Here is a 22,430-nt window from a genome sequence, read left to right on the forward strand (position 1 = left end):
CTCTCTCTCTCCAACTTCTCTTCCTGTCTCATTACTGTCCTGTCCAAGAAGGCCAAAAATAAATCTTAAAAAAAAAAAAGAAAAACTAAAATTACAAAAATGGAAAAAGATAAATGGCTAAATAATAATAATAAAGGCTATAAATACTAGCTATAAATGACATCTCCCTAATTTGATGCAGTGGACTAATAAACCAGGTTCAATAGACTATTTAAAACTATTTAAATGCTATATATATATATATATTTTAATATATTTGTTTAATGACAATGAATTAACCTTTATCAGTTTCTTTTGTTCTGTTCTATTTCTTTTATCTAAGAAAAACAAATACTATGGAAGTCAATGGTTAAAGGTTTCCAACATTTTACAAAATAGTTGACGGGTGAGTAAATGATGATGAAATTTTCAGGGTGAACTGTCCCTTTAAATGTTTCTCACATTACTGACTAATTAAATTCGCAAAAAAAATAAAAGTGGGTGGGGCTTGCCTCTAGTGCAGGATGACTCATCATTGCTTCTGACTGTAAATATTAGCTAAATTCATAGCTTTCTCGAGGCTACAATTTATTAAAAAATATTGAAATACTATTTATATTGATCATTTTTTAAATATAATTGTTTAATGACAGTGACACATAAGGTAACAAATTTAGTTTTAGTCAGTCTCATTAAGTGTCTCTCACAGTATTTGCATAGATAAATTCAAATATAGCCCTAATTTAAAGAAAGAAGGTGGGGCTTTCTTCTTGTAGTGCGGGATGACTCATCATTGCTTCTCGCTGTAAATATTAATTAAGGAGATGGGATTGTTCACCCAAAACTGACATTCTGTCATTTACTCGCCCTTCACTTGCCACAAACAATTCAATGGATACACGTTTTCAGCATTCTTCAAAATATCTTCTTTTGATTTTACAAGAATAAATAAACCCACAAAGGTTTGCAAAAAATTAGGGGTGTGTAAATAATGAGTAAATAATTAGTTTTGGTGAACTATCCCTATAATTTCATAGCCTTATCAAGGCTTTTCATTTTAGTAAATTCAATTTCCCCATTAATCTATTCCATGTCTTCATTCAGGCGCTAAGTTCACAGAACAGAACCAATGGGAAAATGAAACAAGGCCTAATGTTCTTGTCAAAACAAAGAGATTTTTTTTTCTCTAAAAGATCTCCTTCCATCAGAGGCTCTTGAGACATTTGTGTTGTTTGTGTTGATGTTTATCAGAGAGCATCACTGGACTGAGCCTGTACTCGGGTAATGCGCTGAGCTGTCACAATGACGGACGCGTCATGAAAAGCCCTGCTGTCCTTTTCTCTTTTGGAGGAGTCCATCAAAATTTGCCAAGGCTTTCTCGAAAGGCACTGACAGAACAACAAAGTGTCTGAGACGTGTCGGGTGGCGGGTGTCTGAGGAGATAATGTCTCGTCAGCTTGTTGACAAATGAATTTTCTCTTGGTCAAATGGGAGGGATTTGCATATCAGACTTCAGATGCGCTGCTTTGCTCAGACCGCAGGAGATTCTGCGCAGCTCTTTGTGAATTTAGTTTGAGCCTTTATTCAATAAAATTTTTTTTAAATATGACGCAAACCTCCATATTTTGACGTATTGTTTTATAACTCCGTGCTTTTGGTAATTAAGCATCAATTAATGTCAGTAAAAAGCGTTTAAGTCTAGTAGAAACCTCCATATTTTGATGTATTTGTTGTTTTATGAATCAGCGTCAATAAAAAACATTTAAATAAAGTAGAAACCTCCATATTTTGACATATTTATTGTTTTTTAAATTAGTGTCAATAAGAAACGTTTAAATATAGTAGAAACCTCCATATTTTGAAATTATTCCTAATGTCTTTCTGTGGGTTGTACAAATACTTAATTGATGAAAAGACTTTTAAAAGCTTATCAAATCTCATAACTTCATTAAATTCTCAAAATCTCAGTCACTCAATTAAATAATACTAAACATTTTGTAACAAATATCAGTGTTGAAAATGATTGTTCTGCTTCAGTTTTGTTTTTATTAACACTTATAAAGTACATATTCTGCATTATCGTATTCTACACCTGTAATAATTTCTGTAAAAAAATATCTGTAAATTAACAGTTTTCTTTATTCCTCGTTTATTTATGTGACTTTTATTAACATATTTAATAGTTTAAAGTGAAATATCGTCAGGGTTGGTGTTGTATATTACGGTACAAAAACCTTGTAATAAACTGTCAGTGCATTTTCTGTTATTTTACAGACTTATTTCTCTATATATTATTTCTCTTACATTATATTACTTCAAACCACTAAAATGTCAATAAAAATTATTTTGGTAAACTGTAGAGTTGAATCTTCAACATCGAATGTCGATAGAACAAAGACCAAGGTCCCATAATGAAATTCACCACTGTAAAAAAATGGAAAACCCAAAATACTGGAACTGTTAATTAACAGATATTTTTTAGATCTCCAAACTCCAGGGGTTAACACATGTGCCTTAACCCAACTACTACCTTGATAACTATTAATAAGTACGAATTAGTAGTTTATTGAGCTACATGTCTAACAGTAGTTAATGGCTTGTTAAAATAGTGTGAATTGTACCTTAAAATAAAGTCACCAAACACCATTTATTTGAATGGTAAATTTTTTATAACATAAACAATGCCTTCAATGTCCCTTATGATCAATTTACTGATTCCTTGCTCAATAAAATAAATGGTTTCTAATATTACTGACCCCAAATTTTAAACAGAATACATTTTAAATGAGTCTTATTTAATATTTTGAGTGTTAGACAATATATTTTTAAGCATGGAATGCCTTTTAGAAATCCTGAACTTGCATTAGTTGTTAAGGACTCCATTGTACATCAGTGCCTCTACCAAAAACATCCCTAAAACATGAACAAACTGACAGACAATCCAAGCTCTGGACTGAAATGTGGGTAATTAGCACTGGGATCTGTGCTATAAATCTTGTGAAATTGTGACGGGCGAATGAAAGATGCATAGAGACCTCGTCAGAGCGTGTGAAGCAGACTGACGCCGATTTTATTAAACAGTTGATCGGCCGGCCTAATGTAAAAAGAAAGATTTGCCTGGCCCTAAATGGGCTGTAATGGCGGGGCGAGCGTGCTGACCTGTCTGTGGCTCGGCTGATGAAGATTAGCTGACTTCTTAGATTAGGTGAGTGTGGTTCGTGCAGTCAAGTGAAGTGGCAAGACAATAACCTGGTGTTAATTGAGCGTAACCGGATCCTGCAATCTGCCTCTCCGGTGTGTACTGCTCTGTGGCACCCGTGTGTTTGTATGGAGCAGGTTTCTAATGAACAGACCACGCATGAGCTTTCTTCAGCATTCAGACACCTACCAAGACAAATGGGCTCTCGTTTTAGAGTGAATGAGGACAAACAACACCATTCAGCCAGAAAACTGCAGGCCACAGAATATTTAAGTGTTACAGGTTTTTTTTTTTTTTTAAGTAAAACACAACAACGAGTAATTAATTTTGACAGGAAGAGATGATTTAAGATGATCAACGTTTTAAACAGAATATTTGAGACTTTATTTGTCAGATTTTTGTCCTCAAACTGCTCCTGTATGTAGGACTAGTTTCTTTCACATCTCCTCCAAAGCCTTCTGTTATGTTTTGATGTGATTTTTGACTGTTGTAGCTGTGAAGTAACTTGAATCATTCAGCGTAGTGATATGGAGCTGTAATGTGCTCAAGATCTGTTGGAACTACGCTAGCTGTGTGTTTACCTGACATGACTAAACACCTTAGAATGACCATCAGTAGGTGTGGGATACTGAAAATCTTACTATAGATATGATAGTTGAATATTTACTTATCCTTAAGTTGGTCCAAAAATAAAAAAAGTGCATAGTCTGTGGCCACCAGTTTCTCAGTGTTATTCAAAATATGTTCCTTTGTGTTTAATGGAGAAAAGAAACTCAAAAAAAGTTTGGAAAATGGAGTGAGTAAATGACAGAATGTTCATTTTTGAGCAAACTATCCCTTTAACATGATTTTGATTGTAATGACATTGACATGATATGACATGACAATAAATGGGTAGAAAAAAAGCATGATTTGTTTCTCTCATAGCGTTTTAATTACATATCAACAAACAAATATCTAAGATAAGAGGCAAAAATCATTTTTAAAAAATGTATAACAATCCATATAAGTGCTGTGCAATATGGGAAAAAGAAACCTTCCATGATATTCTTGAATAATATTGCAATTTCGATTTTAATCACGATTTTGCCACACACAGACGTTATACAGGGTGAACCGGAAACATATTTCCAAAGGAAAACAATGAGATCTTTATCAAAGGCCTGTAACATGTCTCTAAAACAGACATATGGCAAAAAAAAAAATTAAATCTTGAAGCAACCGCTTGCGGTTAAATAAAAGCAACGTTTTGTTAGTTTGTGATCCTCTGAGAAAACAGTTTATGGTTGGAATAAAGTGCATGAAGGAATGCTGAAGGAAGCGACGCTCCTCGCACTTTCCACATACTTTTAGACGCAATAGACCATTTTGAGAGATGTAAACAATAACAATGGTCCCAACGTATTTCCTGTTTTACATTTTTAATTTCTATAGCTTCCAAGAATACAAAGAGAGCCACATATTGATAAATAACACTATAATAGCTGTTTTAACATTAAGTTATGATTGAGTTGTCTATTGTTAAAGTTATGAAATAGTTTGATAACACGCAGGAAATTTCCATGGGCCAATGGCATCACCACACTGAAATGGTCTATATGTGACTGACAGGTCTTACAAATTACATTAGCTTTCCTCTATCCAAAGTACTCCCACACCACAGATGTTTAGAGATCATTTTAAATGCATTTAAATGCACAATTTAAATAGCTTTTTTAAAGGGCGTTTGGCAAATATGAAGTCTCTATTTGTCACTTGCTTTTCTTTTTCTTTTGCCACATGCTTTTCTTGAGATGAAAATAAATTGAGTTAAAAAATGCCATTGGACAGTCCACAAGTGGGAGCAACCAATGAACTTTCGCCTCAAGTCGAGCTAAACCCTCTATCGCTTGCAAATGGAACACGCACAGTCACTGGACAGAGAGAAAACTATAGCTGATTTAGGAGGAGTTTAAAGATCAACCAAGCGATCTTTATATTGTAACATACTGACCTGGCATGCATAAATTTGAAGTCTTTTTGTGTGTATCTGCATGAACGGGGATCATTTTGTTTGTATGCAAATAAAAGGCTTTTATTTTTTCTTTACAGCATTGCTATGTCTTCCTTTTCAAGTCTAACATGAGCAGCTGCAGATGAAGGGTAGTGGTGAAACTCTCCAAACAGTCTAAAGTCATTTACTGAATGCCCAGAAGGGGCATTTTGATGGTTATTTTGTTCCTGATCATCACTGTGCCCTTGAGCAAGGCATGATGCTCGAAGGTGAGATCTACTATGAGCCACTTAAGACATAAAAGTATATAGAAAATTTCTATGTGGTACAACGGCTGTTACATAAATGGGCTTGTGGTTCAGCGGCTATTGATTACAATCAATAGATATTGCGAAAGATGGTGGTGGTGTTCAGTACTTTGATATAATCCAAAGGTTGTTGGTTCGTTCTCCTGAAGGGTGATTCATATGCTGGAGAGTTTTCCCCTATATCACTGTTTTGCCCTTGAGCAATGTACTTCTTGCTCCAGAGGGACTGTACCTGTAGTGAACACACTGATGTAATTTGGATAAGAACACATCTGCCCGGTCTTTCAGTGGGGTTTTAATCCGAAGGTCATTTTTCAAACCATTAGAAGGTTTGATTCATGAACTGGAGAGTTGCTGGGATTCCCTATCGCCATTGTGCCCTTGAGCCAGACATGACAAAGGGGTTAAGAGGGACTGTCCTTGTAGTAAACGTAATGATTCTTTAGATTCAAGACAATGTTTAAGTGTTTTTAGGGGGGTGAACACTTTTGCACGCAGATGCATACATACAGAGAGTATTGCGATATGTTTGAGAAGACTGCATGTGAATCAACTGACCTCTGGTTGCACAGCTGGCAGGCGAAGCAGTCCAGATGATAGACGTTCTCCTTGGCTCTCATGACCATCTCAAACGCTGGGATGAGTTTACTGCAAGCCGCACAGTTTCCCGTCACACCGAACAACCTGACAGATTGAAAAAGATGTAAAGCTATATCAAAGACAATATCAGAATTTGGGTTGTGGATGTTTAAGAACAATTCTTTTTTTTTTTTATGAATCAAAAATGTGCACAACAACCAATGTAGATTGATGCTCAAATTATTCATATGAACTGGTTCTTTTTAGTGAATCACAAACATCCAAATCAACCAGTGTAATCTGATTCACAGACAAATGACTATAAACAGCTGGTTCCAAGTGAATCAAAGATTATATATATATATATATATATATATATATATATATATATATATATATATATATATATATATATATATATATATATATATATATATATATATATATATATATATATATATATATATAACAACTAATGTAGTCTGATTCGCAAACAAATTGCTCAATCATTTCTTTTTCCAACCATTTCTTTTTAGCAAATTTAACCAGTGCAGTACAGTTCATAGTTGACTCTTATGAACCACTTGATTTTAGTAAATTAAAAATGTTGTTTGATGCTCGAATAACTCCTATAAACTGGTTATTTTAGTGAATCACAAGCATGTAAAGCAACCAGTGCAATCTGATTTACAAACAAATGACTGTAAACGGTTAGTTCCAAGTGAATAAAACATACATGAATCAAACATGAAAAGCAAACGGGTCCGTTTGTTGAATTTAAGTTACATTGCATCTACATGCCAGCTAATTCTCATTAGATTACAAGTAGACTGTTAGGTTGGGGTTAGAATTAGTGTAAGTTGACATGCATTTTCAAAGTTTTTTATAGTCAGTTAAATGCTTGTTGAAGGAGCAGTATCAACAGATATTAAGCAGACATTCTACTAATACTCAAATGGACCATCAAAAATAAGTGTTACCGACCAAACATTTCTTTTTAGCAAATTCAATATTTAAAACCAATCAGTGCAGTACAATTCCTAGTTAACTCTTATGAACCACTTGATTTTAGTGAATCAAAAACATACAAAGTAACCAGTGTAGTCTGATTCACAAACAAATTATTCTTTTGACCCTTTCTTTCTAGTGAATGAAAGGCATACAGAGCAGCAAGTGAAGACTCTATTCACATACAGCAACTATTCACATACACACAACTCTTTAAATCGACCTTAAGCAATCCAAACTGCAGGATTCCGAGTCTCTTTTCATAGATTAATTGCATTGGTTTAGACAACCTGTTCAACTTGACTTCAGTTGATTTCCACAGAGAAGCGTGCTCGTGTTTATTATATCCGCAACTTTTTTGATAGACGTTTTTTCATTTCATATTTTGCCACCACAAGGTCACCTGTTTAATTAAAGCATTATATGAGAAACTCATTTCATTTGAATTCATTTAAAATTGACTTTGCAGGAATGCGGGCTGACATTATAGCTTACATATACCTAATTAAACAAAGTGACTCAAACTGAATCAAAAGCTTGTGAATTGACTTTTTATGAACTTCCTCATTACCAAGACCAATTCTGAAACTTTCTATAATCGCTTTTTTATGGTATTGCAGTGTAAAAAGCACTGTTTGATGTGGAAAAGCCATAAAAGAGGAGTGCGATGTGCCCATCACAGAGATGTCCGAGCTGGGTAAGGTTAACGCCACAGAGCCGCTGCACAGGGACGAGCCCATTATTTCCAGGCTGCTCGCGGGACATTACGAAGAGGATTCATTAGGGATTCATGGCTGTTACTCCACCGCGACCTAGACCAAGTAAAGGGGGGAAGGGGGAGAAGAAATATCTGATAACGAAATCATATAACAAAATAACCTATTAGGCGGACTTCTTCGGGCACTTTTAGCCGTCGTTGTTAAAATGATAAAACTGCATGCCACTCTCCGGCTCTGTAAGAGATCGCAATCTGATAAATGATCTCGGGGCCTGGGATATGCAGGGTTGTTTATTAACCTTCAGAAACTATGTTTCCCACAGGCAAATAAAAAAAGCCGAGCAGATAGATTGTACTCTCATGAATACCTCCAAAATTAAGGGCTACTGTCAGCACACCTTGAAACGATGAAGGATTTTTCTAGGTAAGAGGAAACAAGAGTTTGTCCTGTGGATTGGTGCCGATTTAATTAAATGAATTATGCCTGTTTCTTTGAGCCGTCTAAATATAGACGCGTTCATGTTATCGTGTCGACTATTTTCAGAAAAAAGCGCATAGCCAGAAGGCCTGGAATGATGAGGCATATTTTTTCCTTGCAATTATATCTGAAGGTATATGAAAAGGATGATAGATTTACCGTTTGATAGCCGGCTTATATAAGAAATTGATTATGCTGCATGTATTTAATGCATGTTCTGGAGAGAAAAGATGTGCTGGATTTCAGCTGATGAATGATAGATGATATCCATATGAAAAAGTGATGCTTGAAGGTCTTTTTGTCATCAGGTTGAATCAAAGCAGTATTGGGTTTGCCACTCTAGCGAGCTGTGAGCTCAAAACGTCTCATCTCGTACAAATTTAAAGTAACCAATACCTTTCCTGGAATAGGACAGTCATGCCTTTTTGCTTTGAGCATTTGAGGACAGAGCTCTGTGTGCCTTGCAAATACAGAAGGCATGGAGTGAAGGCGGCTGCTCTCACCAGTGTAATACATGCGCTAGGCTGAGAAATCAATAGCTGTGTTTTTATTAAAGCATCTACTGTATTTTGTGATCCATCAAAAAGTAGCTTTGAGTATCTTGATGCACATTGATGTTCTTTTGGGGATTGGTTTTCGCAGCTTCGTTTTGACTGCTGATCTTCCTTGTTTCATAGCCAACAGATTTACGCATATTTTAACTCACGACATACTACTGTTTTGAGTGATGGGAAGAAAAAAAAGTGGTTTTGGAAGTTTCAAATAAATGAACTCTTGAAGTACTAATAATAATGTCTGATGCAAGTTCAGCTCTATTTGCAACTTGTGCAGCAAATATTTATTTGAATGTTTTTAATGTTTAATATTTCTAAAAGTAATAATTTATTATTCAGCCAAACATTTTGACTACTTATTTTTGTTCATGCAAATTTATCTTGAATTAAAAAAAGCCTTTTTTTTCGAAAATATTTTTGGATTTTTAGAAGTCATTAGACATGATGCTTCTGAAATTATTCTTATATGCTCATATGATCCTTTTTTAATAATTCAAATGCCATCAATTCTCTGTTTAAGGGATTCTTTTGAAGAGGAAAATGTATCTGTATTGTTTCTTTAAAGGGTAAGTTCACACAAAAATGAAAATCACCTCATCATTTACTTGCCCCTGAGTGTTTTAAACCATTTCGTGTTTCTTCTGTTGAACAAAATGGAAGATATTTTGAATAATGTTGGTTGCTGGGATCCATTGACTTCCATAGAACGAAACAAAATCCTAATGTAAGTCAATATGTCAGAACAACCAGCATTTTTCAGAAGAAAGAAACTCAAATAGGAGTATGTAAGGACAGATTTGTTTTTAATTTTTGGGTGAACTTTTTCCTGCTGAAAATATTATATATTAGGGTTGGGTCGATACGATGCCATCGTCCATAACCGATGGCTGATAGACATCACGATGCTGAGCCGGCATTGCGATCCTCCGCTCCCATCGCAGCCACGTTTACAATAATACATCTTAGTTTTAAAATGGCATTTTAGAACAAAAACGATCCATGTCCACACTGGCGTTTCATCAACAGGCATGTGCTGCGGCATATGTGGATGTCTGAGCTCCAGGCAGTCAGCGGGTGCTTTGAGCACAAAACCCCAGAGAGCACTGCACGTCAGACAGTTTATCAAGGATGTACCGCTGGATTGCGTCTCATTCTAGTTATTAAACTTGTTATTTAATTAATCTTGTCTCTGTTTAACAACTCTTCAGTATTTTGAATCTATCAGGTAACGTGTCAGAGCGTCAGTACACCGCTTCAGTCTTTCGATTTCACGCTTGTACTTGGTAATTTTAGCAAAAATTTCAGATACTGTTGGTTGGTTCTTGTTGGATGTGCACCTTTTTACCAACCAAGTTTATCGACGCCATTATACTGACACAGATCCCTCTGCCTATTTATGCCAGAATGGTGATTGACAGGTGGTAATTTGTGTGTAACTTATCTTTATTTATTTATGATTTGGTTATGGGTAAAACAAAACAGCTCAGGTAGATGGAATGGTAGGCTACAAATAATTAATTTATGAATTCATAAATAATTAATTCACCGCCGCCTTCGACGATGATGCCATTGTCCATAACGATGTTTCACATTAGACATCACATGATGCCAATATATATATATATATATATATATATATATATATATATATATATATATATATATATATATATATATATATATATATATATATATATATATATATGCAGTTGAAATTATAAGCCCCCCATTTCTTTTTCTTTTAAAAATATTTTCCAAACGATATTTATCAGAGCAAGGAAATTTTCACAGTATGTCTGATAACATTTTTTCTTCTAGAGAAAGTCTTATTTGTTTTATTTTGACTAGAATAAAAGCAGTTTTTAATTTTTTTTCGATAGTCTACAGCACAAACCACAATAACAATGTTATACAATAACTAATTACCCTAACCCGCCTAGTTAACCTAATTAAGCCTTTAAATGTCACTTTAAGCTGTGTAGAAGTGTCTTGAAAAATATCTAGTCAAATATTATATACTGCCATCATGGCACAGATAAAATCAGTTATTAGAAATTAGTTATTAAAACTATTATGTTTAGAAATGTGTTGAAAAAAATCTTCTCTCCATTAAACAGAAATTGTGAAAAAAATAAACGGAGCAAGTAATTCAGGGGGCTTCAAACCTTTTGTCTAAAAAAGCCTAAACCTTTGAAAAAAATTGCATAAATTAAATACTTTATACTTATATTTACCAAGTACTGCTGGAATAAGTAAAAAAAGACAACCAGCACCCACCATCCCTCAGTCTAGGAGCCTCACAGAGAGCTCTGTTTCTTAGCCCAGCAGGAAAAGGGGAGGAGCTGGAAGACAAATGAAGCTCTACCTGCCACTTGTCTTTCACCGGTCTGCCAGTTTGATGCCACAGACGCTAATGGCTCTCAAGGGAGGCAGCAAATTAAGCGTGCTTGGCTTGTAATGAATTCGAAGGTGCATGCTCTCTAAATGCAGTCTGCGAGAGAAAGGCCTGAGACAAATGTGCAGCGGCCTTTGCATTTATATTCTGTAGGGCGAAAGGAAAATGCGCTGGACTCCAGTGTTAGTCAGTGGTCAGTGGCTGTGCAATATTTGTAGATCATCATGGCGGAAATCAAACTCCTTTTCGACATGAAGGCTGACAAAATAGCATGTATATTTTAGCAGGCTGTGTGAAATTAAAATTTATGGCGGCTCGCATTCGTAAGTTAAAAGAGAATGAACAATCAGTACCACCTGATTGGACACAAAAGGTGTTGGAGGTGCACAGCGGCTTTTCACAGTTGAATGGCACCTATTTGATGAGAGGAAAACAGACACCAATTAAATTATTCCACAAGGCTTTATCCTAGTGGTCGCAGAAGCGAGGCTCAAGCGTGCAGCTTCACTGTAATCATTAGACAGCGCCCCAATGGAAAATGCATGAGCGATGTCACCTCAATATCCTCATCCAGCTACACCAAATCCTTGTAATTTACTCCCCATCAAAGAAGACCCTCTGAGACTCTAATATGCAAGTGATTCAGATAATACAAAGAAATGAGACTAACTGTTATGGTCCAAACTGAGCCATTTTGGGTCCCCTCATATACTCCATGGAGAAGATTGTGTTTATTAACTAATTTAGAAGAATGGATTCTTTGTAGTTCTCGTGGTTATGCACCATTTATACTCAACTGAGTATGACTTTCCAATAGGGATGCACCCGTAGACCATTTTGAAGGACGTAAACAATAACAATGGTCCTAATGTATTTCCTGTTTACATTATAATATCCTATAGCTTCCGAGAATCCCAAAATGTCCACATATTAATAAATAATATTATGATAGCTGTTTTAATCATCATCAGTCATGGTTTTAAGTCCTGATTGAATTGCCTCTTGTTATAGTTATGAAAGAGTTTGACGACAAGCAGGAAATGTTCATGGGCCAATGACATCGCCACGTTGAAATGGTTTATATGGGAATTTATCAGGTAATGATAGACCTTCATACTGTATTTGGAATACAGTAACCAATGTATAGGAAGATAAATACAATTGTAGATATGATTTGTTTCCCTAACTACAAAACAAATGGCAAACAATACAGAGGACAACTGAAATTTAAACTACTGTAGAAACCAACACAGCAACCATCTAGATCTTTCTTTTCCAAAAATTATGAAGAAATTGCAATTCTATTGTCCTCTTTCATACATTGGAAAAACCTCCACGCTGCCAAAATAGTGTCTTTACTCTGTAAAACCTACAGTCAAAAGTTGAAGTAAGCAAAAATTTGTATTGGCTTAAGGCTGATTTATATTTCTGTGTCGAGTGCAGACGTATGGTCCGGTGTGCTGCTGCATAGCCCTCACCGATGCTGATGCACACCTCTCAAAAAATGTAACTACGCATACCTCAAGCTCTGTGATTGGTCCGGCTTGGTAGTGGTGACGAACGTGGGTGGTGCTGAGAGCTGAGAGCCCGATGGAGCGATTGTTTACAAGCGTCTAGTCGTGTGAAGGAGCTCTAGATGAAAACTTTTGTTTTGTGTTTAACCTTGTTACCTTAAAGTGGCTGCACGTCCGCCAGTTCCCATCACTGAATGATCGCGTTTGAGCTTCTTGTTCAAGTCCATTCAATTAATCTTTATTAGCACTTTTACAATGTGGATTGTGTGAAAGCAGCTTCACATCGAAGATTATAGTGAATTGAAAGTGTCAGTTCAGTTTTCAGAGTTTAAGTTCAGCTCAGTGTTGTTCAGTTTTGTTCAGGTCAGTGTGGTTTAATATTCACTGCTGAGAGTCCAAACACTGAAGAGCAAATCCATCGATGCCCAGCTCTACAAGTCATGAATCATGCAAGCCAGTGGCGACAGCAGTGAGGGAAAAACTTCACCAATTGGTGAAAGTGAAGGATAAAAACCTTGAGAGAAACAAGGCTCAGTTGGGCACGACCATTTCTCCTATGGCCAAACGTCTTGTGCAGAGCTTGTTGTGTTCAGAAACAACAAAACACCCGCGAAGAAGCTCGACACAGAAGAACATAACCTACTGCAAGCTAGCGTAGTGGAAGTGTTATTGCAGAGCAACACAAACAGCACGAATAAATATAAATGCCTGACTACACGCAAGACAGGCGCCAGCTCACGTCGATCACTCAACGAAGAAGTATAAACCAGCCATAATACACAAATAGCAGCCAATATTTTGAGCACACCTACTTCAGTTCCTGAAATTGAATATTCATAGATAAATTGCAAATGTAGTTTGTATTTAATGAAGGGCGTGACAACATATTGATGATGACTAAAGACTGCATTGTTGTGCATGCCAGACCAGTAGGTGGCAGTGCTATTTTGTAAACACTATATGCCAACACACACATGGTCCTGATGCTTTTTATTGTTGAATCTTTTCTTGTACTCACTCGTATCCGTTTTTTAAGTCGTGACGTATTGGTGACGTATGAAATACTGTTTCCAGATCCAAGCCGCTACGCATTTCAATTGAGAAAATATTAGTTTATGACAACTTTTTAGTCATAGCACACATTAAAGTGAATTTTATATAAAATCATGGTGTACACAACAGTCTCTGGACTTGCTGCATCATTTATAAAAACTAATCACTTTCTGGTCATATTTTGCAAATTAGCATTAGCTTGCATTTTCAGGTCCCCTTAAACAAATGGCTAAAACATGTCGACAGTTGCATGTGGATCTCAGAAGTAGTAGTAAGGTGGCTTTAAACTGAAATGTAATTCCATACAAACTAAAAAGATATTATTTTTAAAATTGGCTTTTTTTCTGGGACCAATTTCCGAGAGTCAAGGTGGGGGGTATTTCTGCCGCCTTTAAAAAGAAAATGTGATTTCGAGCAAAGCAAAAACACACGTTTATCTGAAATGTCAGGCCTGTATTCTTTTGGCTTCATTTGTCTGGGTATTTTCTGAACATCAAGGGCAACAAATTAAGCATTTCTCTCTCCTTTCTGTACCTTTTTTTTCCCTTAATCCAGGCAAAAGAGAAAGAACGATAACACCGTGCCACCTCCAAAAGCATTTGAAATTCTGACAGTGGCTCCCTCTCTCCATCTTGCTCCTCTCTCCCGCCGCCACCCCCGCGACTTCAATCGCTCTGGCCTCAGCGTGCATTCATCAGCTGCCGAATTAGAATTTGTTTCCTCACAAACCATTGATCATCGGCCTATTACCAGGCAAATGACAGTTAATTACCCACTACATTAACCACCGGGACCCGGGGACCGGCCGCCTGTGCCATCAGTCACAGTGATGAATGTGGCAAGTTCAGTAATGCGCGGCCGTTCTCGCGTCCGCCTGCCACGCTGAGAGCAACCCCTGGATCTCACTTCTCGGCACCCAGGGAAAATCTATGGCAATCTGCATAATTACAGGCTCAGGGTTAATAACAGACAAATGATTTGTTGCGTCTCGAGCAGCAGGCTCTCTCGCTGCTAGCGCGCAGGTTTGTGTGTGCTCTTAGCGTCGGCGCTAACTTTCAGCGCGAGTGTTTGGGGTGGCGTAAGTTGGAGAAATAGTCGGGTTAATCTTGAAATATTGATGCTTGTGTTACTGATGTTGTAGAGGCAATCGATCCGCGCATAAAAATATCGACCGTAAGTGTTTTGGATCCCGAGTTAAAAGTGATTTTATTATTTATAAGCATAGAAATGTATGTGCATTATGATCAAACTGTAAAAAACTGTTCTTTTGTGCTCAACAGATGAATGAAAGTCAAACAGGTTTGAAACAAGTAAATAAATCAATCAAACAATCAAAACCGTTATCATTATTTAAAGGAATGATTTTTTTTTTGTTGTGAAATCTGCACTCTCAAAAATAAGGGTACAGGAGCTGTCACTGGGGTAGTACCAGGGATAATTTGTGCCGGAACACGCCAGTTCTGGATCCAGCACCTCTGGAATCTGATCCGGCACCTCATTTTACCGATCCCCCTCCTCAACCGCCCTCCATCCTCGGGTACCATGCCGGATCTGTTACCCCGATCTGTTTTGGGACCTCGAAATTCACAAATTAAGCACTGGGTAGTACCTTTTCCACTGTGGACTTTTTGGGTACAAATATGTATCTTTTGAAAAGGTACAGCCCCAGTGACAGCTCCTGTACCTTTATTTCTGAGAGTACAGATTTCACAACAAAAAAATTAATTCCTCTAAGTAATGATATCGGTTTTGATTGATTTATTTGTGTCGAAAAGTTATCCATCGTAGAAACAAAAGCAGCAGGAGAAAGATGGACCAGTTGGATGGAGCTGGCAGATGCTATCACACGTGTACTCTCTCCAATCTAGCACATACACATGTGATTTTGGAAGATTAAACAACTCTCTGGGAAAAATTATTTCAATTACTGCGGGCGTGACCTGGGAATTGTCTGTGGGATAAGATTTTCCTCCTTGAGTGCCCTGACTTTGCCTGGCTGCTGGCTCAATCAGTTCTAATCTGCACCTGGACTCTGATATCCTAATGATGAATTATGGGCCTCTCAGCTTTCCACTGCAGGGCAGAGAGAACAGCTCTCCGCTGACCTGTCAGCTCGCTTAGGCTGAGGCAGAGACCCGCGATAATTACCCACAAAGACCATGTGCGTGTTTAAAACTCATGAGCATCACATGAACATCCTTCACTCATTAGGCCATTCACTCTGTCTCGTCCTCTCTCTCCCTTCAGTAAAAACTGCTGTAGAGATGGCTTTTACATCCAAGGCTTTAGATCGTGCGCAGAGAAATTCTTCCAGAAAGCAAAGGGTAATTGTTTTCTGACATGGAATGTTACTGCCTCTATCTCCCTCAACAGGGTAATTACTGAAAACTGTCTTCTGAGAAGAGAACAACTTGAAGAAGTGACTCGAGAAACCGCTATTATGAGATAATAACGTAGATACTCAATATCAAGATATAAAACACCAACTTTAATGGTTAACAAAATGGTGGTCAAATTTTTCCACACATCTGTGTATTCAATAAACAACAGAGATGAAAGGTGCAAAGGCTCTTTCAAGTGAAAATCACAGTGAAATGCTAAATAATTATGCCCCCGCCACACACAAACACCATCCAAAAGCTTTGGAGGGCTTCTCAGGAAGGAAATCTGGCAGGGATATGCAGTGATTCGGAGGGGTATTTTGAAGAGGGGTGTAATGAAAGTTTTCCACCCCCCGCAGGGCCCAGATGTGCACTTTGATAGGCACTTCTCTGTGCCAACCCACCTGCAGTTGCAAGCTGGGCACCGGGGTGTGCCACGCTAGCCCTGCAATTATCTGCACCAAACATGCGCAGTCCCACGAGTCATTGCTCTTCACAGCTAATTAAGCTAATCTCAACTGGAGGGGACCATCCAAAAACATAATGTGTCCAGGCCAATGATCTCAAAGCGTTTAGCCTGAATGGAAATGCCGGCGTTGTGAGCTTTACCATCTCCAATGCAAACAAAATGGCGGCTGGTCCAGAGCTTGTTTTCACAAATGCTGACTTGTTGCCTGCAATGAGTTCACTTATGCACAAAAGGCATGATTTCAGACAGTCTTCTAAGGCAGCATAATAGTTTGAAGATCTCTACAGAACAATGGAGAGAGCTTTGGTAAGTAACTAGAGCGAAGAATCAACCAAAGGCAAACACCATCTTCATTTCTTTATCTCATCTGCTACTGAATCGAATGCCCAGGATTGTGGGATGATATAGGCATATCAAGGCTACATCTATGCTGCCTTCAAAAATCAAGATGAAGGTGTCTCAGTACAGCATGTGGCATGATCATTGATTTTGGACAGGCTTTGTTGCATTCCTGCCTTTGTATGCAGCCGTTTTCAGATTCAGCCACAGTCGAAATTTTCCAAAAGTTGCACTTTGAAAGCCGTTTTTAAAAGTTTGCCTTATTTTAAGGCCCCTAAAAAGCTAAAAGGCTGTTGGAAGGTTAATTAATGCCAAATACCACAAGCATTTTCATTTTTAGTTGAAAAAATAGTGTAAACATTAGTAAAATTTGCAATTGACAAGTTATTTAATAATTTGGTCTCATAGTGGGTGTAGCCAAAAAACATAGTATGAATCAAAATGATAAAAAAAAAAAAAAAAATATATATATATATATATATATATATATATATATATATATATTAAGTAAAGATCAAGTTTCATTAAGATATTTTGTATCTTATTTTAAAACTAAAATAATATTTATTGTAATATTTTTGTAATACTGTATAAAACTAAACCTTTGATTAGTTATCCGTGTTGCTAAGAACTTAATTTGCACAACTTTAAAAGCCAATGTTCCCTATTTTAATATTTAGATTTATTTTACTTTCAGATTCAACATTTTCAAATATTGTCACCTCCTAAATAACAATACATAAATAGAAAAGTGTATTAATGCAGCTTGTATAAATCCGTGGTTCCCAAAGTTGGGGTTGCAAGACAATAATGGTGGGTTGCTTGGTGATTTCCAAAAATATCATAAATGTTATTAAACTATTAGAATTGCCGGTAACACTTTATTTGGATATTTTCACTGTCTGCTTAATATCTGTTGATACTGCTCTTTCAACAGACATTTAACTGACTATAAGAAACTTTGCAAGTACATGTCAACTTGCACTAACCCTAACCCCAACCTAACAGTCTACTTATAATCTATTGAGAATTAATTGGCATGTAGATGCAGTGTAACTTAAATTCATCAAATGGACCATCAAAATAAAGTGATACCAAATTACCATACATTAAAAACAAAGGCCACGACTGAACATAGTGGCTCCAAGTGGAGGTCTCCAAAATTAAACCAAGAATAGTCTTGTGCTGTTAACACTGACTGAATGTTGCACTTTTTTGTGTTGTCAATAAGCTTGTTTATACAGTTTCTATTGCTGTGTGTGCACCGTTGTCAGCAGTGGTGTAAAGTTACAAATTACAAATACTCAAATTACTGTAATCGAGTAGTTTTTCTCAGGAATTGAAATAGTAGTTTTATAAATATGTACTTTTACTTTCCCTTGAGTACATTTTTAGTGCTGTATCTGTACTTTTACTCCACTACTTTCCTTCAACCTGCAGTCACTACTTTATTTGTTCTTGTCTATGAAAATTAGAAAAATCAGTCCTGTGATTCCTGTCCAATCAAATCGCACACAGAAGGTAAATCGCATCATGATGAACTACCTCAAGACATGAGCGATTTATAAGTGCAGCAAACTGTTTGGAAGCATTAAAAGTGTCCAAGAAGACGTCCAAAATCTTTACATGCATTGACCAAGAGAGTATTTAGATGGATGTCACTGATGAGAAAATGACGGATGTTTACTGTATGAAGACCAAAATGGCCTTAAACACCCAGCAGGCACAGGACGTCAACATGACGCCAGATTTACATTGTACCCCAATGTCATGGGGACGTTGGATTTTGTTTGGTGATGAAAAATGTTGTTGATGAACTCAACGTCAGGCCAATGTCAATGTCCAACGTCCAGCCTAAAATCAACCAAATATCAATGTCTAATGATGTTACAGCTTGACGTTGTCTGGACGTTACCACTATACGACGTCTATCAGACGTTGGATTTTGGCTGCCATACCTCATGAATAAATGTCAGTATTTGACGACAATGTCGTTAGTTTAAGATGCTGGCTCAACGTTGGATTTTGGTTACTTTCCAACACAACCTAATATCAACCAAATATCAACGTCATTTGGCATAGTTATTGGACATCGAAATAATGTTCTCCTTAGACTCTGGCTAGACATTGAATTTTGGTCACCTGACATCACAACCTAAATCTAACCTAATATTAACGTCTTATGACTGGGCAATGCTGCTGGGCAAGAAGTAAATGCAGTACAGAATGTTACGTTTACACACATCCACAAATTACATGCAGCAGCTTTGTACAGCGTAATCCTCACTACTCTTGAGTATTTTTGAAAGGTCTACTTTTTACTCATACTTTGAGTAATATGTACAACAGATAATTCTGCTGCACTTGCACTACATTTTTAGGCAAGTAATGGTACTCTTACTTGAGTATGATTTTTCATTACTCTTTCCACCACTGCGAGTCACTGGAAATGTTATTTATGGGTCGCAAGCTAAAAAGTTTGGTAAGCCCTGGTATAAATCTCAATTTCAAAACACTTACAGACACTTATGACTGGTTTTGTGATCTAATGTCTCAAATATATTTAAGTGTTTTCTATCTTATTAAAACTGAAATATTTTCCACACATTATTATTATTATTATTATTATTATTATTATTATTATTATTATTATGGTATATCATTACCTTCCCAGATGTTCAACATCTGTCAATTCCAGAAACGTGTGTATGTTGATGACCAAACAGTGTGGTGTCTATTGTATCTAGCACTTTAAAACCAAGGGCGGCCAACCTTTTTCTCCTACTTTGTTGCTAGAGAAAAGGGATCCAGAAAGGACGTCCTACAGTTGTTTATGGCAACGGCGAGTAAATGTGTTGAGCTGTCGCGTTAGGGCATTGTGTAGGTGTCGGCACATTAAATGGATCATTCTAAAGGTCTAACTTCATAGAAAATGCTGGAAAGATGCATTGCGGCGTATGTGGCCTTTGGTGAATGATAGTTATGGCTACATGAAATGCTTCGACGCATACATCACCTAGGAGCGAATGTCATTTTCAGAAAACAACTTTTCAATACTCAAATTCATAATCTACTTGAAAGATGGTGCCTTTTCAAAAGAAAGAGAGATGCCCTTCTCTCTTTATGAAGTTAAAAGGGCTGTCAAAAAAAGGAGTGTTTGTTGCGTGCTCTTCTATTTTTTTCTTTCTTTTCAAGAGCTCCTATTCCATCAAGGATTGAAAAGAGAGAGAAAACAATACCGTCCTGCCCCTGACCTCTCATCTGAATCCCTGACCTTCCCATCAGGACAATTTAGCGCGGAAGAAAAATAGAGGATTAAGTATTTGCACCTCTACTTCAAATTCGATCGATGGTGATTACAAGTGCCCATTCTGACCTCTCCGTGATTTCAGATTACATGTGAAAAGCCCAATTTAATTACAGGAAGTCAAGAACACACACATTTGCAAGAATGGAGCATTATTGGCCACGTAATTGCCAGACATGTGAAGTGAATTGTATTGAGGAGAGGTTAATGGTGGCAAAGCTTTTTTCCAAGCACAACATAGCAATTACAGGACGCCTTCAGAGCTTTTAACATCTCCACACCATCTCATTTAACACAAAATAGAGGCGAGAGGGGACGCGGGATTTCTTTGTTCTGTAGCTTTATCTGTTAATTTATTTTCTGAGGACGCAAGACTTAAACCATCTGTTCCTCGGATGAGAATTTGTTGGTAATATGGAGGCCTCCTGCTTCGAGCCGCTGTTTGAAATGTCACAAGACACGGCAAACTGAGAGGAAGGGAAAATGAGATGAAAAGAAAAAAACATCTTAGGCCTTATTGAGGGATCAAAATCGTTTGTGGCCAGAAAAGCGGACACTGTCTGAAGTACTCAAAAGAAGATAATGGCATTTACAGTTTGACATTGCATTAAGAATATTCATGGGCAGTGCATGGATGTACTGGGCAGTTGTGGTTTATAAATCGCACGGTTAGAGTTTCTATCTCTTCAGAGCTCGACTGTGGTTTGGAATGATATTCAGCTTTAAGCTGGCATCATGTATCAGTGCAGAATTTTAGGATTTCAGGAAATTTGATTCTAGCTGTGTCTACAATATTGGTTTATAAATATTTTGAATGAAAGGAATCAGGTTAGATTTGAATCATTTTGCAGGTACTGCAAGGCTGTTAGTACAATTCAACCAACAAAATGCTTCAATGAGATTTTTTCTGCCTCTTTATAGTGATGGTTGACCCAGAAATGTAGTTTTAACTCCTGTGGTTTTAAATAGGGATGTCCCGATCAGGTTTTTTTACTCTCGAGTCCCAGTCATTTGATTTTAAAACTTCTATAATACATAAAAAAAAAACAATAAAGAAGGCGAAGAAACAATTCTTTTATTTTATCTAATTCACCTTATTTTAACATTCAACAACTCTGTTAACAAACAGAGAACTTTTGTGAGGTAGTTTGAACAATCAAGTAATAACTAACATGAATTCTTCACTTTTGGACTTCAGCGCAATAGTAAATATAAAAATAAAATTTTATATAAAAACAAATAGCGCCTCAACTTAAAATATCTGGCAGGCAATCCCAAGTTTACATATCTACACAGTTTGTTATGGCAGTGTTGTCTTCATCAACTTTATAATACCTCCAGACTGCAGACATACTCGCACTTTCCGCTTCAAGCTGCTTCCGTGTTCTACTTTGCCGGCATTTAAACAATAGCGTCTCTGCAACAAAGTGATGTCATGCCACACACGTTGCTGTTTCTGCCTGAAGTCAAGAAAGAGGTCTAACTCTGTGCCACCGCATAACTATAGATGTGTTAAAAAATAATGAGAATACATATGATATACAAACATATTTGAGTCCTGATTGGGAGGTAACGTCCGATTACGATTGATTCCACGGGATCGGGATTTAACGTCTTTGAAAATAATACTGCTGCGATCAGCGCCACCTCCTGGACTGACTATTTAAAAAATGCAATCTAATAGGAATGAAAAAAAACATCTGTGAGTTGTTTAACCATCAGATGGCATCTTGTGCCATTTAAATGGAGCATCGTCATCGCAAAAGTGATAAGTTTCTCTTTTAAAATATATAACCAACCCAAACAAATGTAGTTCACCAAAATATCTAACACACACCTAGGCTTATTTAGACTTCTGCGTCAAGTGCACGCGTATGGTCTGACAAACCCTTCGCATAGTTGCATAGTCCTCGCCATGGCTGACGCACACATCTCAAAAAATTTAATTACACGTCGCAACGACACGTATCGCAAGCTCTGTGATTGGTCGGATTGGTATGTGTGACCAGTGTGGGCGGGACTGAGAACAGAGCGAACCTGTTGGAGCGTTTACAAGTGTCGAGTCCCGCGAAGTAGCTCTAGATGGAAACTGTTGTTTTGTGTTTGCCTTATGGTTAATGTTGTTGAACGTCTGCTAGTTCCTGCCTCTGAATGAG

At 37.1% G+C, this 22,430-nt stretch overlaps 1 protein-coding gene across 4 annotated transcripts in view; it reads right to left on the reverse strand.

The window, feature by feature from the left end:
* The window catches only part of lmo3 (LIM domain only 3), a 63,848-nt gene that overhangs the window by 15,393 nt on the left and 26,025 nt on the right, over positions 1-22,430 (reverse strand). For all 4 annotated transcript variants that reach the window (XM_056455850.1, XM_056455853.1, XM_056455852.1 and 1 more), the window contains exon 3: positions 6,038-6,163. In XM_056455850.1, coding sequence (XP_056311825.1) covers positions 6,038-6,163 — 126 coding nt within the window. The remainder of the gene's footprint in view (positions 1-6,037; positions 6,164-22,430) is intronic.

The sequence above is a fragment of the Danio aesculapii genome, chromosome 4 (assembly GCF_903798145.1).
Source record: "Danio aesculapii chromosome 4, fDanAes4.1, whole genome shotgun sequence".
Classification (NCBI taxonomy): domain Eukaryota; kingdom Metazoa; phylum Chordata; class Actinopteri; order Cypriniformes; family Danionidae; genus Danio; species Danio aesculapii.